We start from the raw sequence: 19,086 nt of genomic DNA, 5'->3' as shown, positions 1-19,086 counted from the left end.
GCTTTGGAATAACCTACCAGTCTGTGTTCGGGACTCAGCCTCCATCTTTAAGTCTAGGCTAAAAACTTACCTGTTTAGTCGAGCCTTTGGTTAATTTGTTTACCTAACTATGTCCCTCTTATCCCCCCCCCCTCCCCCCTACAGTGAATCATTTCACATCAAATCAATGGAATTCTCCTTTAACAACTTTGCATGGCTTACATAAGGTGGTTATAAGCCACTGTAGCTCCAGTGCAAAACTAAAGAAGTAAACCTGTCGTGGCTGTTTGGCTGCGTTTAGATTAAGAGGAAAACTGTATAAATTAGATCTTTCGCTGAACTGTCGCTTTAACACTGCAGTGAAAGAACTCTAACAGAGACAACACTGTCAAACATGAGGCATTTACACATGGAAAGATGGGCAGTTATTTCAGTTAGTTCAGAATAAGAAGGCTGGAGCTCATCAGTCTCCACAGTGTGAGTCATCAGTGTGGCAGGAAGGGCCTGCGGTTGGCGGGTATGAGTGTGAGTGTGTGTATTTGAAGCGACTTTGTGGTGGACATTTTTTTCACTAAACACACAAAGCTCTCACTCTGGGAACATGCAACATTAGACCTTCAGTCATGGGTGTGCACTTCTGGGAAGTTAAAGGGGGAATTAATGAGATTGCAAATGTATAAAAAGTATCTCAATGGAACTAACATGAATATCATTATTTACTTAAATTAAAAACATGCAATATATGTGCTATATATATATATACAGAGAGAGATAGATAGATAGATAGATAGATAGATAGATAGAGAGATAGATAGATAGATAGATAGATAGAGAGATAGATAGATAGATAGATAGATAGATAGATAGATAGATAAACTACATATATATACACACACACACAATCTCATTTCCAAAAAAGTTGGGACACTGAGCAAAATATAAATAAAAAATACTTTAAAAAAAAGCAAATACTTTAAACTCCATATTTCATTGAAAAGAAGATGACATATCAAATGCTGAAACTGAGAAAATTTTTTTTTTTAAAAAAATATATATGCCCATTTTGAATTTGATGCCAACAACACGTTCCACAAAAGTTGGGACGGGGGCAACAAAAAGGTGATAACGTTGTGTAATGCTAAAAAAACACCTGGACTCTGTATGTAAGGTACAAGGCCAAAAAACAGTATCTGCTGGTCTTGATCTTCGGGCCCTCAGACAGCACTGCATTAAAAACAGACATGATTCTGTAGTGGAAATCACTGCATGGGCTCAGGAACACTTCTGAAAACCACTGACTGTGAACACAGTTCATCACTGCATCCACAAATGCAAGTTAAAACTCTAAAACGCAAAGAAAAAACCAAATATAAACAGGATTCAGAAATGCTGCCACCTTCTCTGGGCCTCAGCTCATTTAAAATGGACTGAGAGGAAGTGGAAAAGTGTCGTGTGGTCCGACGAATCAACATCTGAATCTGTGTGATGTGTCAAATCTATGACGTAAAGTTGCGCTGAACTGGGAGTTGCCAGTGTTAGTGACTAATGTGAGCAGGAATCTGGCCAAGCAGACCAAATATATCCCACCACATTTCAATTTATTTACCAAAAACAGGCATAATTCGTTTTTATGACATTGAAAAACAGGCTGTTTTTAATACTGTGCCTTTAAGACTGATATATGTAAATTACCTTTGTTCTGATTGGCTGCCCTGTATTGTGCCTCAATCAAAAAGGAGTCTGGGGTAAAACATTTTACCTTTGCTTTACCTTTATTTGACAAAGTTTCAGCTTCAGCTTTTTCCATATTCTACCTGGGATAGCATAGCAACCACCTAGCAACCACTTGGGATACCATAGCAACCTTGTGGCAACCCTAGTAACCATCTGGCATACCATAGCAACTGCCTAGCAACACCCTCTGAACCATCTGGAATATCATAGCAACCACATGGGATACTATAGCAACAACACGGCAACAACCTAGCAACCATCTCAACCACCTAGAATACCATAGCAATCACCTAGCAATATCCTAGCAACCACCGGAAACTACACAGTAACCAACTGGGATTCCATAGCAACCACCTAGCAACACCCTTGCAGCCACTTGAGATACCATAGCCATCTCGTAGCAACCCTAGTGACCATCAGGGATCCCATAGCAGCACCCTCTGAAATACCTGGGATATCACAGCAACCACCTAGCAACCACAAGGGATACCATAGAAACCGCATAGTAACAACCTAGCAACCACCTAGAATACCATAGCAACCACCTAGCAACCACCAGAAACACCATAGCAACCAACTGGGATTCCCTAGCAACCACCTAGCAACACCCTTGCAACCACTTGGGATACCATAGCAACCTCATAGCAACCCTAGTAACCATCAGGGATACCATAGCAGCACCCTCTGAAATACCTGGGATATCATAGAAACCACCTAGCAACCACAAGGGATACCATAGCAACCACATAGCAACAACCTAGCAACTACCAGAAACACCATAGCAACCAACTGGGATTCCCTAGCAACCACCTACAACAACTTAACAACCACTTGAGAAACCAGAGCAGCTTTAACAACACCCTGGTAACCACATGGAAAACCACAGCAACCACCATGTGACACCTTACGCTGCACAATACCAATTATTCTGCATAATAATAATTAAAATAAAAATAATATGATTATTATGATGATGATAATGATCATTATGATCATCATCATAATAATAATAGCAACACTTTTACTTCCAGTAATTTGTAGACACTCCAAAAACTCTGAAATAGACACAGGAGCGAAGAACACGTGAGCTGAAGGCCTATTTTAAATCACTGTCTTCTTTAATACGGACTCTTTAACCCTTGGGACCCGGAGACAAAACAATAGGTCACTTCTAGCCTTCATAACTTCAGAATAGTTTACGATACAAACATGATCCACATATCCAGACATTCAGCAGACCCGCCACTAACTAGCAACCATGACGTCATCAAGCTGTGACGTCAGCATCAGTGAGTAATTCGGCCCGGAAATTACCTAAAATTCTGATATTATTGCTCTGCTGTTTGGCCTTCATATTCCAACAAAGGGTTAAAACAGCGACATGATTCACACATCAGATCACTCATCAGACTCTGACCCACCATCCAGAGTGATTTCATCCACCTGTGATCGTCCATCAGCCAGAGATCCAGCTCCAAAATCACCCACAACCCACTCACTACTGTTATACTACATCTCGGCTTTCAGCCTTCATATTATAAACAAAGGGCTTCCAGTTTACACTGATAAAAGCTGTCTTGCTGTGGATCAGAGTTTTAGGACTCAGTCTGAATCCAAGAGGACAGAAAATCAATAAAAAACATGTCCGCCTTATGCTAATTATTTATTTTTACTCATAATAACCAACAGAATGAATCACCATCAAAATTATTGCACTTTCAGCTCACAGACACTCCAGACCAAGAATTTCTGAAACGATAACTACAACTGCACTTGTTTTCAAGATCTCTATAATTAAAAAACTACTAAATTTAGCAGGCCGAGACACATTTTTGATCAGAAATGACCCATATTCATAAAGTTATCAAATTTCTAGCAGTGGCATATCTGAGCAGCCCAGGGTCTCCTGAGAATAACAACATCTGGCATGTGTGACTGTCACATGTAAATACTTTATAATTGCAATTGTAGTTGATATTGTAATATTTCCCGAAATTGTAGGTTTCTAAGGGTTAAAGTGCTTCTTCATGTAAGTACTGTCAACAAGCACATGCTATGCACATGCTATCTGAGACCACAGCCCACAGTCACTTCCACATTTCCACCACACCTTTACGCCACTACCTTCTTCACAAGCAAACACTGCAGCCCATTGGAAGAAATGTGCCTGTGAAAGTGCCTGAAAAGTGAAAGCAGATTGAGGATAAAGTGAAATGCTGTATCAGCACCTGGTCAGTGTGCTGCCCTCACCATAGCACACACATGCACACACTACTGCTAAACTGTGGTCACAGAAAATACTGAGTGGAGGATTTTTTGGGGGTAAGTAAACATGTAGGTCTGTGAGGATGAGGTTATGTGGGTGGGTGTGGAATGAAGGGGTGGGGGTCTCAGATAAATTTGAAACATGTGCACTTGGAGAGAGCCAAAGACAATATCTGTCCCACTGTGACGGCAGAGGAACGCAGTGGAAACTACTGAAATTATCTGAACGCTTTCAAGATTCAGTACAGTCATTTTTGACCTGTTGGGCATTATGGGAATTGAAGTTCTAACTAGAAAGGAAAAGTTTGTGAATGAACTTTATAGTGGCTTAACAAAGACAATAACACCTGAAGAGTTCAATCAGCTGGAGAACATTGTTGATTGTTTCTGATTCCTTAATTAGATTTATGTAGTAATTAAGGGTAGTTGCTATGGTGACACTGTGAGTTTTCTATGATATCCCAGCTTGTTGTTAGGGTGCTGCTTGGCAGTTGCTAAGGTGTTGCTAGGCCATTGCTATGGTATCTCAGCTGGTTGCTAAAGTTTTGCCAGACCATTGCTGTGGCATCTCATGTGGTTGTTAAGGTGTTGCTAGGCCATTGCTATGGCATCTCATATGGTTGCTAAGGTGTTGTTAGGACACTGCTATGGTTTCCCAGGTGGTTGCTAAGGTGTTGCTATACCATCACTTTGTTCCTCCAGGTGCTACACTGTCCCAGGTGGTTACTAAGGTCTTGTTTGGCCCTAGCTATGCTTTCCCAGGTGGTTGCTAAGGTGCTGCTAAGCCATTGCTATGGTATCCCAGGTGGATGCTAAAGTTTTACCAGACCATTGCTATGGTGTCCTAGGTGGTTGCCATGGCGTTGCTAGAACATTGCTATGTTAACCCAGTTGGTTGCTATGGTTTCCCACCCTGCTAAGGTGTTGCTATGCCATGACTTTGCTATTCCAGGTGCTACACTGTCCCAGGTGGTTACTAAGGTCTTGCTAGGCCCTAGCTATGCTTTCCCAGGTGGTTGCTAAGGTGTTGCTAGGCCATTGCTATGGTATCCCAGGTAGTTGTTAAGGTGTTGCTAGGCCATTGCTATGTTAACCCAGTTGGTTGCTATGGTTTCCCACCCTGCTAAGGTGTTGCTATGCCATGACTTTGCTATTCCAGGTGCTACACTGTCCCAGGTGGTTACTAAGGTCTTGCTAGGCCCTAGCTATGCTTTCCCAGGTGGTTGCTAAGGTGTTGCTAGGCTGTTGCTATGCTATCCCAGGTGGTTGTAGTCTCTTGGGGTAGAGGCTGTACGATCCTGCAAAGTTTTGTGGTTGTAGCTCGAAAGCTGTAGGAGGAGTAGCATTACAAGTTTTTGACCACAGAATAAAAAACAAGAAGAAAAGAAAGAACAGTAAGTAACTTAATAACTTACGCTGCAGCTGGGGTTTTGGAGATGACCTCAATGACATAGGCTCCGGATGTGACATCGGGGAAGTCCCCATGTTTGGCTTTCAACTCCTTAGCCAGTCTGCGGAAAGATTAATATATTCTTAAAGAGGGGCCACTAGTAGGTACAAATTACAGATGTCTGCAAACGTTTGAATGCCCAAGACTAATTACATATTTGGTCGATTTTCTAAGTGAAAGTGCGTTAAAACATTACAGGGAACAAACATACTGGAAAAAAATGTGCAGAACTGTGTTCTCCCTATAGAGAATGTGTATTTATTTTTACTTAAACATGTCAGGGGCACCCAAACATTTGCACACAACTATATTTACATTCATATCTGAGCTCAACAGCTTGAATACTAACGCAGGGGTCAGGCTCATCATTCGAACACCAATGTACTTCTTCCTTGCTGTTCCTCTACCTGTCAAGAAGCCAGATCAACAACAATCAGTTCAATTTACTGAGAAGGAAATAGACCACACTGATCTCATAATACTGTTAAAGGAATACTGCAGCACTGTACAACCAAATCTCTATCTACTGTACAGTCGATTACCGCACACGGTAATTTTGACATATATCACTGTGTTTAGAAAGGAACATAAAACCAGCTGACTTTAAACTCAATATGATAGAAACCGAAGGGCATTTGCTGAATTCTGCGAATAAAGATTTGAAATATGTGACAATGCACCGATCAGGCATAACATTCTGACCACCTCCTTGTTTCTACGCTCATTGTCCATTTTATCAGCTCCACTTACTATATAGGTGCACTTTGTGGTTCTACAGTTACAGACTGTAGTCCATCTGTTTCTCTGATACTTTCTTAGCCCCCTTTTACCCTGTTCTTCAGTGGTCAGGACCCCCATGGACCCTCACAGAGCAGGTACTATTTGGGTGGTGGGTCATTCTCAGCACTGCAGTAACACTGACGTGGTGGTGGTGTGTTAGTGTGTGTTGCGCTGGTCTGAGTGGATCAGACACAGCAGTGCGGCTGGAGTTTTTAAACACCTCAGTGTCGCTGCTGGACTGAGAATAGTCCACCAACCAAGGAGGTGGTCATAATGTTATGCCTGATCGGTGTATAACAAACTTGAAACGCATCAAAATAACATCTGTGGTAACTGACTGTACGCTACTGTTATGGAAGACAGGCATTAGGTTGAAAAATGCTAGAGTATTCCTTTAATGTGCATTATTTGGGATAGGGATGCAGCTGCATGCTGGCTGGTGAAGCAGTATGAAGCGGGTACAACCTCTGGCCTGCCTGTCGTAGGACTCGGAGAGGAACTGCCTGATCTTGTCTGAGGGAATGGCGAAGGAGATCCCTGCTGTGACCTTTAGAGTGTTTATCCCAATCACCTCACCGTCCTGCAGGTAAGAGAACCTCATATGAACGTTCAAGACAATACGGATGTATCAGTGCATGAAAAACAAACAATGGCAGAAAACAAATCAGTGGAATCTTTACCAGATTAACCAGCGGCCCTCCTGAGTTTCCGTACTGTTAGAAGGGAAAATAAGAAAGTTCAGACAGGAGTATATATTTTAAATATTAGGTACACAATCAAAACGCTGTGTTAAAGCAATAGTTCGGCAAGAAAAAATAAAAAATAAAGATTATCACCTGTCATGCTACGACCTGTCTAGGGTACGCAACATGAATGCAAGAGTGGACTTTCTCCCTAGGCCTCCTGGTACACCAAGACATCAGAAACCTTTTGACAAGTAAACCAACTAATCGTTGCTGTCGGGCAAAAACCTCGTATCACTAATTTTGTCTGTTTTGGATAATTTGAAAACTTGTATTAACACTTCATGATCATTTTTTCAGTCACTTTAAAATGTACATATTCTTCACAGACTGTCCCTTGTTTAATATAAATATATTTGTACATAGCAGAGAGGTTTTTTTTCTCCTTACATAGCTCCCTCCTGTCTCTATATTTAATATATTTCAGTATTTTCTTTGTATTTTTATTTTTACTTTGTTTACTTTCTGTAGAGTGATTATCTGAGCCTCACCACAAGCATTTTAATGCATGAATGTCCTGACATGTTGTGCAAATGACAAATAAACCTGAAACTTGAACTTGATGAATGGACCGATAGAACTGGTTCAGTTGAAATGGTACCATAAATAGGCCTGTCACAATTATAACACAATCGCCTAATCACAGTTACTTGAAATTATCGTAATTATTTAAGCCGTCATTTTCCATTAGATTTCCCAATAATAGTAACAAGACTATGCATTCATTGAGACAGATCGCGGGGCTTATGTAAACAAAAAAAGGTCTAAAAAAAGTCTAACAAGGGCAGCTCAAGTAATGTTTGGTATTTAGTAGTTAATTAGCTAAGTCTAACGCTTTTAGCATGCACGCTAGGATTTTTTTCACGTTTATTTTCACTCTCAAGAAAAAAACACAAGCTTTGCTTGACTACACATGATTCTGAGTAACTGAGATGGTGTGAGACCCAACAGTAAAGTGTACCATTCTGACAGTGCTGCCAGTGTTACCTACTTAGTAAACATAGTTAGGTAGTAAGATGGCTAATAAGCCAATTTGCCACTTTTGGCTAGTAGTTTAACCCCTTACATGGCCAGGCCATTTCTTTTATAACCTAGGAATTGCTCAACCAGTTTGCACTGAAATCCCTGTGGTTACTCAATAATAAGACTTAGTATGTAATAAGCCTGGGATTTTAACCTTTTCAACTCCTTGAGACCACCGGTGGCTCCAAAACGCCATCAAACGTCTTATTCTTCATAACTTTCATATTTCATAAGCTACATTTAAAAGGGTGTCATATGAGAGCTGTAACTGTCTTCTTTCCAGTCAAATAGATGGGTGATGTAATTTTAAACCCTTATAATAAAAGAAGCTGAACTCACAATTGTTTTGTTTACTGAAAGTCGACCCATTTTTCCACAAATCTGGGCTATAAACTATAAATAGATGGCGTCTCTTCAGTGATCTGCTCTGTAAACATTATTTTTATAAAAAAAATACAAAGAGCATCTAAGATCTTTTGGCTTTCAGCAGTAAATTGTAAGCATATAATAGTACGTTTATGATCATAAAACACATTTTCTGTTCATTTGAGGGGAAATTTTCCAAAAATAAATAAATAAATAAAATAAAAATTTACATTTATTTCATGCAGTTACTGAATAATTTGCCTTACAATTTGGTCATGTAAATTCAGATGGAAAAAACTAAATATTCCCTGGAGAATAAGAGATAAAGGGGTTAATAGATATACAATGAACAAGAAAGGATCATTAATTCATTACTTGTAATTATTTATATGACAATTAATAATCGGCTTAAATTTCATACTCATGACAGCGAAACTGTACACTTACCATTTTGGAGATACTAAGTTTTGTTCTGACGGAGACGTTTATGTTTTAAAAGTCTCAGTTGCAAGACGTAGCTAAGCTGCAGGGAATGCAGCTTCAGGGATGAGCATTTGCATAGAATAATAAACGATACAACTAAATAAACTCAAATTGTGGAAACGTGATTTTTCACCAAGCTATTGTTTTCAAAATAATGTGAGAGTTATGTATTCATAGGCAGGTAAAACACATGAATGTGTGTGCGCGCATGTGTATGTGAATGAATGACGATACACTTACATTAATGATGGCATCGGTCTGAATGTAGTCCATGTCAGAGTTCCGCAGGCCCAGCTCTTTGCCACCTCTCTGGGTGGTGCTCACGATCCCTGTGGTGACTGTGTTTTGGAGGGAAAACGGGCTGCCAATGGCAACCACAAACTCGCCCGGTCTGAGGTCAGCTGAGCGGCCCAACATCAGCACAGGAAGTCTGCTCTGTGGGTCAGAAAATGCCAGAAAGAGAAATCATATTACTGAGGGATTACTGCTTTCATTTCATTCCCTGATAGTGGGAACAGCAAGTATTTCAACCCAGCAAAGTCTAAGAACATGTTGGGCACTAAAGGTTTCAGTTGTGTAATCCTGACAGCTCTGCAGTGAAGCCAAGAGAGGCCACGTGTTACAGTCATTTAACCACAGTTAAGGGCTGTTGTTAGACATAATGAGAAGCACCAAGATATGTAGATAATTATCTGTATGCTGTGGTTGCCAAGCAAAATTATTTCATAAGCAGCACAATGTTTTTTTTAATAACCATGCATTAACTTGGAATTCAACTGAAGTGTGCAAACATACAGTACTGTGCAGAGACCAGCATTTTATTTAATTTCCAGTCAACATGGCTATTAAGTGCATGTTATTCATGTTTCAGCATCAGGAAAAAAGCTGACAACATACTTAACAAAAAAAATTACGTAAATTATGTAAAGTAACATTTTTAAATAAACTTTTTGTCTGTTTCCTTTCCTCAACAAAAGCATCTGGACAGCTAGATGTCCTTTCAGATTCTAGCTTTGAGTCTTCTCACAGTGGAAGGATGGACAGAAACACCGTGGATTTTTTCAGATCTGAAGCAGCTTGATTTTCTCTTTAAGTACTGTTTATCTGATGGGGGCAGTTTTGGTGGTCTACCAGGTCTAATTATTAAATTAGATTAAATGACCCTTATTAGTCTCATAACGGGGGGATTTCATCTGTGCATTTAATCCATCCATGCAGTGAAACACCACACACACACTAGGGGACAGTGAGCACACTTGCCTGGAGCGGTGACCAGCCTTATTTACAGCGCCCGGGGAGCAGTTGGGGGTTAGGTGCTCAAGGGTACCTCAGTCACGTAATGTCGGCTCAGGGGATCAAACCAGCAACCTTCCAGGGAGCTGGTTCCCTGACCTCCAGTCCACAACTGCCCTGTTTAGCATGGTTCTTAAGAGTCTCATTGTCTCTGTAGCTTTTAAATTTTTTTTGAAAACTTTTTTTTTTCACTTATTTTCCTGTGACTTTCCTGTTCCTTATACAAGTGAACTATCTTATATCTAATTTCCTCAGAAATGTGTCCTGAAAAATAAATCAATTGTACTAAATGGCCATTTTATCTGGAAATCAAATAAATGAAGGGTGGTTCCCAGACGATTCACAGTACAGTAAGTGTATATAAGTGTTTTACAACAGCTTTAAATGTGGCTTAGAATAAATTTTTTTTTATATTATTGTGGGATTATAAGTCTGCTAGGTCAGTAATATGATGAGAAAGTGGAACCAAACGTTCTAAAACTACCCTCCTGGCCAGACAGACTGATTCCAGCATCGTGTGTGATCATATGTCCACTAAAAAGGAGTTAGCATTTCAATTTCAGGCCATATCTGAAACCTTATCGCCAGGCAACCTTTCTGCCACGATGGAAAACTGAATGCTGGAGAGAACACACACATAACATGCTTTTTCCATTCCTTCTTAGAATCATTTCCGGAATCTTCCCCCTCCCGGCACCGAGGGCTCACGCGAACTACCAGATTAGCATCACGACAACAGAAACCTGTGTTTAGCCGTGGCGCTGGTGTCCATTTTGTTTACCGACAGTAAAAATAGAGTTAGTGAACAGACGGCAGGGGAACTGAGACTGATATGGATACCAGAGGCACTTACATTCTTGCCTCTGTATCTCTGCATGAATTATGGGCCTGTCTAAAGGGCCTATTCACATGACAGATGCATTCAAGCTAGTAACTACTGAAACAGACCATTTGCTTTGCTAAGCTGCCTCCACCTAAGGAGCACAGGCTAAAAAACAAAAGCTTGAAGGCTTTTGTTAGCTCTCTTCTCTGAGCTCACAGAATGGGCTTTCCAGTAAAGACAAAAATACTAAATTTACCCCATAACTTAAACAGATTTCACCCAAATGTAGTCAGTCCGCCGAGACACATTTGCTTTCTGAAGTTTGCTTCTTTGTTTTGCACTACAGCTTGGTGGCTAGGCTGGTGGAAGCTTTTACGCTACCAATTAGCATAATACAAACTGTATGCCTAAATCATCACACACTTAAATCAAACCTCACTGAGATGTAAAATAGACTTGATTATGTGGTTTATGAAACTATATAACAGTGTTATGTGAAAAATAGACAACAGCTAAAAATAGTTAGCTAGATAGCTAGACACCCAGATAGCAAGCATATATCGGTCCGCTGGCTCGATAAGGTCGGCACCCCGCTAACTGTACGCCACTGCTGGTCCACCCTCGGACCACCCAGATTACTGTCCTGCATAACTAGTTTTTTATCTCCCCAAACAAATTTCAAATGCACACAGACTTTTATTTTAGAAAATAAACCTAAACAAATATTGCAAACAACTGAAACTAAAAAAAAATAATGACTAGGCCTGATATAAAATGATTTTATAGAAAATGTTGTTGCTGACACTGAGCTAGATTAAAATGACTTATTACTCATTTATAAAGTATAACTAAAGTTAAGAAGGAAGGAAAAATGAGTAAATTGGACCGTGAGTGAATGAGCAATGGTAAGTGGACTTCTGTCCATTACTCTGCTTAACCACCGGTTGGCCGCCCAGAAAATGCTGAGCAAAATGCCATTGGACCGCCAGCTTTGCCATCAGTGGGCCGACAGTTGTCCACTATCCTCTTGCGATCAGGACACATAGCTAGACACATTAGCAAAGCAATCTTGAAGCCTGAATTTTGCTCTTAATGTTTTCCAAGCAAGTCTATTTGAGATTACTCAACAATGTGACAAGGTTTAAAGCAAATGAGTGATGATTTAGGCTTGCAATTTAATTTGCACAGGCTACATTACCCTCATAGCTCCAGCCAAAAACGAAACTTTGGACACCAAACATGTCTTGGCTAAATCAACTACATTTGAGGTAAGGGGGGGAAACTCTACTCAATATCACTGTGGAATATCGTCAGGCAATAAAATGGTGACCATTGACACAGTAACCCTAGGACAGAGGAAGTGAACTGGCAGTCCTGAGCAGTAAACTGATCTGGAGGGTCACGTGGTGAACCCTGAGCGAACCGGACCTGAGCTAACCTGAGTAGGTTTATAAATAGAGAAGGATAAAGGTGATGATGACTGGTGAGGGGGAGAAGAAGCCCCCCGACACACTCTTCCCTCTTCTCTTCTTCCACTCAATTGGGACGTGAAATAGGAATAGCATTATCACTGCCAGTGGCCACCACTCCGGCGATAACAGCATAAACATATGGGCGGGTAGGCAGAGAGAGACACAGAGGGCAAGAGAAAGAGGAATGATGACTCAGATGATGAGTTCATTCAAAGCAGTTATTTGCAAACGTAGGTCTATTAGAAATTTTGAACGATTAATTTTCAACTATGAATTTTCTTTTTTTTCCCCCTCAACCAACTGGGCTAATCTGGGAGATCAGCAGAGTTACTGACCCAAATAGTTGCTGCATACACCACGAACTAACCAACCATCTCAAGTTGTCTTGCCTTTTTCCTGTAAACAATGCATTTATTACTTAGGGCTTCTGTCTTTCTGTTCTGTCCTTTAGACTCAAGGTTTTCTATAACGTTCGTTATTTGAAACCATGTCAAACTTGACTTGAGACTCGGAGTTGCACGAGACAAGAATGTGAGTCACACCTCAGATACTCGAGAATTGACTTGGACTCACTCTGGCGCCTCGAGATTCAACACAGATGCACCAGAGACTCGACTCAGACTTGCACCCTAGAGACTCAGGTATTGATACAGACTCACACCCCAGAGACTCGACTCAGACTCACATCCCAGAGACTCGAGACTTGACTTCTTTAGAGAAGATACTGTGAAGTTACTGAGAAGATGTGATGTTATAGCGATAACACACTCCTCGAGTGTTCTATTGCTTTTATACAACAGTTAAATAAATAAAGTAATAAATTAATAAACTGGGGCGTGAACGCGGCGTTTAATATATGTTTTAATGTCAGCAGTTCCTTCCACCTGTCATCACCAACTGTCATCACCACTGAGAAGCTTTTCAGTCGGCAGCTGTGACAGAAGAACAGCTAAACAACCTGGAATCAGCCAGAAATGAACCCAACACCATTCGCCAAACGTGCAGTCTGATCTTCAGAGTCTGACCAAATCAGACTGAGCCATAAAACTGCCACAATATCAAGTTCAGCTCAGTTTTGTCAGTTTTTGCCAGATCAGTATTAATGTTGTTTTGTTCCAGCCAGTCTGTAAAGCATCTTACAGCACGTTTAGTTTGGCGAATGGTGTTGGGTTCATTTCTGGCTGATTCCAGGTTGTTTAGCAGTTCTTCTGTCACAGCTGCCGACTGAAAAGCTGCTCAGTGGTGATGACAGTTTGGGAATTTAGTGTCGTCTCATCTTCAGAGTCTGACCAAATCGGCTGTCGGTCAAATGTGATCTTAAAAGTGTCCATTTTCTGTTTGTGGCAAAGTAAGAAGTAAAAACGTTCAGATGTCTTGAGCGTCTCCTACAGCTGTCAAAGTCGTTGCTTAGCAACGACGTCTCAGTGGAGTGATGCAGTGTTTGTGAAAAAAACCGTGATGTTATGGTGAAATAACAGCACAGTTAGAGACGCTTCTCAACCAATCAGCTTGTGTGGCCGAAACTAACTGTTGTATAATGAAGTCTATTAAATGCGTCGAAGTGTTAGCTTGTATGTAGCAATACTCAGATTTTAACTACAGAGGATCCAGTGACATTCAGGAAATGTACCAATTTTGTAACATTTTTACTTGATGCAATGAGGTGATTTTCAAAAATGCCATCAGTTTCTCCCATTAGAAGAACAGCTGCAACTTAAACAGCTTCTCTTGCCAACAGCAAATTGACATACGTAAGTCTGACACTTACATTAGCTCTGCTTACATTAGCTCTGCTCAACAGAGATTAAAATTAGGAACATTAGTGCATTGGTATATTTGTGTGGCACAGCCAAAGCATGAGAGCACAGTACAAACACAAAGGTCAGTCCAGTTTCACACCACCTAATCGCCAATGTCAAGCTCAGTAAGCCATTTTGTGCCAATGTAGCATATTAGTCAGCCATGTTGTATCAGTGTGAAGTTTTCCACCTGGAAAAATCACCCAGAAAGCCCCTCTGACACTAGTCATTTCCGATCTTCAAACCCATTCCCATAAAATATGAGCCGACCTTAGTAAATTACAGGAACGAGTAATAGTTTAGGATCATACGGCTGCTGTCAGACAGAAAATCAACGTCTCTGACTGGAATTTATCAAAGGGTTTGCAAACTCGCATCATTCTTTCACATTCTTTTTTATGTAACCACACTGTGGAAGTACTTGTTTCTCCAGTACATGCTCATCAGATTCAGATTAAACGGCCAGGGCCCGTCGGCAGGCCTACAGTTTTAATACACACTTCTATAACCTAAGAATAGCTCAACCAGTTTGCACTGAAGTCCCTGTAGTTACTAAATAATACGCCTTAGCATGTAATAAGCCTGGGATTTTGAGGGGTTAAGGCCAGCTGACTGAGACTGAGGGGCTATTCGCTAAAACATCTGGTAAATCCGTACAAAACACAATTAAATCAATACATTTCATACATATGTTGTTTAAACCACACAATCTTTCTAACCTAAATCCATAATAATACAGTATATGCATAAAATATAAACATGATTAGCGAAAAGAGCCAGTGTCGAATTTATTATTGACCACAAAATAGAAGAGAAAATACTTGAACCAGGTGTTTACCCTGGTTTTACATAATGCCATAAATTAACTCTTGTTTCTTGCTACAAAATCCAAAGTTCCAAAATGCGAAAAGAGCCTCGTGAACGATAAAGTTAGTTTCGTTAGTAGCTGTATCTGCAAATATGTGTAAACTATGATTATTTGTAACAAAGACAATCAGCTCTCACTTGCCTTTCTAAATGCATAGGACTTGTAGTTGATTTGTATGGACTGCCAAAGCTGTTGAGAGTTTAGGGAGTGTCTACAAATTACAAATCACATACAGTGATCAGAGTCTAAGCGTGACACACAAAGATAAAGCCTTACAAACCAAATCAGACCTTGACATTACTGCTTGTTTTAAGTCATTTTATGTAGAGAAAGTGTGTTATTCCACTGCCAGATTGTTTTACTTGTTTTGAGAAATAATACTAAAAGCTGTGATCTGCCAATGGAACAAAACACTTTCATAACATAAAATTATATTAAACATGAAAAAAAAAAAGTTATATTTTTACAGCAATTTTAAAATAACACTTGATATGTTGACTAGATTTAAGATGGTGTCACTTCATAAGGCATCGTTTTTCACCCTGTTCTGGCTTAAAGCAGAAGCTGTGCAGAACTCCAGCTCCACAACTCTCTCCACCGGTCATACAGCCTCTCCTCACACTACAGCCATATGTTGAAGGTGTGGTCCAAACTTGCAAAATGGCTTTTAATGGAAGCCAGGGGGGCTGTGCGTATGAAGAGGGTGCTCAGGACGATTAGGTAATGCTAAGATGAGGGAAAGACTGCAGAGGTGTTTTTGCTATGCTGTTGCCCTATACCTGCCCTTTGCCTCATCAGCCAGTTGGCCTGTAAAAGCCTACGTGACCCAGGTGTCTGTGTTTATGACAGCGCATTCTGGAAATACCTCATCACCCGGGGACACATAAAATACCATACATCTAAAATTTCCAACACAGGCAAACAGGAATGGACCGATACCACTTTTTCACGTCTGATACTGACGCCGATCGCTGGGGCCGTATTACAGAAACTCCTAACTTTTGTACCAAGTCAAGATAAGATTTTTCCCTAATTCGTTTTACAAAAATCCTATAATTTTTAGGGAATTATATCTAATCATACAGAATCTGATCTTATCTCAAGATAGGAAATCCTACACTACTTGATAGAGGTCTAAAAATAACTGTTATGTCTGTTACCAAGCAATCATATGCTCACAGCTGAAACACAAACAAGTATTCAAAATAACAAAGAATATAAATTAGTTAGCTACACAGTTACCAACATAAAAAATGTCAAAACAAAACTAAGCTGTGATTAAATGGAAGTAGAAGAAATGTCCTGTGCTGTTTAATGGGGCAGCGTTGCTCCCCAGCTTCAGTTTCTGTTCCCTAAAGCTTTAAAGGTGCAGCGTGCAATGGAATACAGTATACAAAACCATGCTTTCATTAGTGTATCCCCGTAAATACGAATCGTGTTTTTGTTGGCTTAGAATGAGCCTTCATATCTACAGTGGGTTCTCTTCCAACAGAGGCTGCCATATTGCAGCACCATGTTTGTACAGTAGCCCAGAGTGGACAAACCAAATCACTGGCTCTAGAGAGTGCCTTTTGTGTTTTTACATTGAAGCGGCAGTTTGAAATCGGTGGCGCTATAGCACCAGTTGGAAGAAGCAGAAAGAAGAAGAATCAGTGGTCACTGCCAGAGCTGGCTGACCATATATTCTGAGAACCTTGAGAGACCAAATTTTGACAAATTGAGGGTCATACTTATTATTTAGCACAACAAAAAGCAAGTGAGGGTGAACCCTCATTATCAAAGAAGCGAAAACATGACCATTGTAGATTCTACTATACGCTTGGAAAGGGAGGGGGATTCATTTGGGGATTCATTTGATGCCACTAAAATCTTACACACTGCACCTTTAATCAAACATGTTAATGTAATTCCACCTAATAAACATGTTTAACTCAGTATTCTCATTATTATTCACCACCATCGCTGCAGCATTTTACTGGACAGGTATTCACCGACATTAACACATGTAGGTAATAAAAGGGAATGGTGGAGAGCATGTCTTCAGTGTCTGGCATTTTTTAAGCTGCAGATGATTAAATATAAATGCCATTATGTCAGTTATAGTGAACTCGTTATGCTGCCTGCCACAGAAACTGTCGTTCTGTAAAAGCTATTGTCCGAAATTCAGACCTAGCTGAAATAGTTGTGTGACTAAAAAGATAAGATTTCAGAGTTCGGAAGTTTCTCATATGGGTCTTGATTCTTAAAAATCGGCCAACAGTTGATACCGAGTATTAATACTGACACTAACTCTATTTAACCTAACTAGTTTAAAAGTCCTGATATTTATACAATTCCACATACACACACACACACACACACACACACACACACACACACACACACACATACATATATGTACATAAATATGTCATATAATTAGTACAAAGAACCCTATTTAACAATAGAAGTATATAGAATATATATTTTTATTTGCGCATAATAGTTAAAACAGGGCTAAACAATATATAAATAAATCTGCAACAACTTTTCTTAGCAAAACAGTACTAAATGTTGTTTCATGGCTAAGAAGTTATTTGTCTTAGACTCTGCTGCAGCTATCATTTAAAGAAATCACTGGATTTGTAGTTTTTCAGTCTTTTAAATGTCGCACTGCTGTACTGCTGGTGCGTTTTGACCATTCCTTATGTATTGTGTATTGTGAAAATGTTTTTTTTTTTTTGGGCACATCATTCACCTTTATCTCAAAGATAAGGCTTCGACTGAGAGCCAGACGGGGTGGCGAGAGGACAAAGGGATACACAAAGTTTATCTCCTTCTGGGTCCACCTTCTTCTAACAGCTAACAGGGTCTCAAATGTAAAGCCCTGCATTCCAGACGATCGTTATCAAGCACGCATGACAATCTGACCCAAATCAGCAAAAAGACATATTCCAGTCTGTGCAACTGTGATGTAACAAAATACAGCAGCTCTCAAGGCACATGGCAACACTACTGAGCCTTAACGGTGACTCTGAAAACCACAAATAACCTTCTTAAAGTAAGGATCTGGTGAAGTTTCTTTCCTCTAGAAACCCAGAGGTAACAATAAATGTACTACTATTACTAGGTTTATCCTTATTTTACTTCATTACACACTGCATGAAAAACTCATTAGATTAATTAGACAATCTAAAGAGGCTGCGTATTATAGTCACTGCAAAAAATCATACCTTAACAAGTGAAAACATGCTGAATTCAATTAATCAAGATATATGATAACACTTTCTATGAATGTCACGTTTATAAACATCTATAAACACATTTATAACATTCATATATCATTCATAAGGCATTATAAACATGGTTGTAAATATTTATAAAATGAATTATGCTGAATTACACTTTATAGCCATGTTTATTATATTTATACCATTATGGATTGTTAATATAATGCATCATAAATAGTGTTAATAACATGTTATACTGTCAGTGCCAAAGAACTCAGTCCCAGCTTGGAGAGCGTAAAGTAAAGACAAATATAAAGTTTATTTACACCCTGAGATTTCCAGTATTTTATTTCTCAGTGCTGGAGCTGTTAGAGCTGCATCTTCGGGGCTTCAGTCCTGAATATTCAGATGCTCCAAACTGGCTGTCCAGCCCAGAATTACTGCTACAATGCGCTTTTCTTACCCAGCGTCTCTCTTTAAACACTACATTACATCACAGCAAACCAAGTTCCCATCAGCCCCTCCCCTGAACCCCCTCTGACATCACACTGAGTGTGAAGTCATTGTGGAGTGAAGGCCTGGAGAGGGAGAGGCGAGATAGTCGAGTGCTGTTATTGTCATTTTTTCCCTCACTGGTTCTAACGTCAAGCACTAGAACCCTTCACTCTGTAACACTACACTATACTATACTACAGTGATGCTAATTTCTGCTAGCATTCTATTGGATATGCAGTGTTAAGTTAGCTCCAAGCTAACGGTGGTGAACATTACCTTTCCCACATTGGGTAAAACACTGATG

General features: G+C 39.9%; 1 protein-coding gene across 1 annotated transcript in view; it reads right to left on the bottom strand.

Moving 5' to 3' along the window:
* htra1a (HtrA serine peptidase 1a) overlaps positions 1-19,086 on the bottom strand; it is a 74,692-nt gene that overhangs the window by 3,861 nt on the left and 51,745 nt on the right. Inside the window, exons 4-8 of the mRNA XM_036593668.1 lie at positions 9,064-9,258; positions 6,889-6,921; positions 6,674-6,788; positions 5,778-5,835; positions 5,394-5,489 (exon numbers count right to left, since the gene is read on the bottom strand). Coding sequence (XP_036449561.1) covers positions 5,394-5,489; positions 5,778-5,835; positions 6,674-6,788; positions 6,889-6,921; positions 9,064-9,258 — 497 coding nt within the window. The remainder of the gene's footprint in view (positions 1-5,393; positions 5,490-5,777; positions 5,836-6,673; positions 6,789-6,888; positions 6,922-9,063; positions 9,259-19,086) is intronic.

This window comes from Colossoma macropomum, unplaced genomic scaffold, assembly GCF_904425465.1.
Source record: "Colossoma macropomum unplaced genomic scaffold, Colossoma_macropomum, whole genome shotgun sequence".
Classification (NCBI taxonomy): Eukaryota; Metazoa; Chordata; class Actinopteri; order Characiformes; family Serrasalmidae; genus Colossoma; species Colossoma macropomum.
The sequence above is the reverse complement of the archived record's forward strand: the minus strand, read 5'-3'. Positions and strand labels throughout refer to the sequence as shown.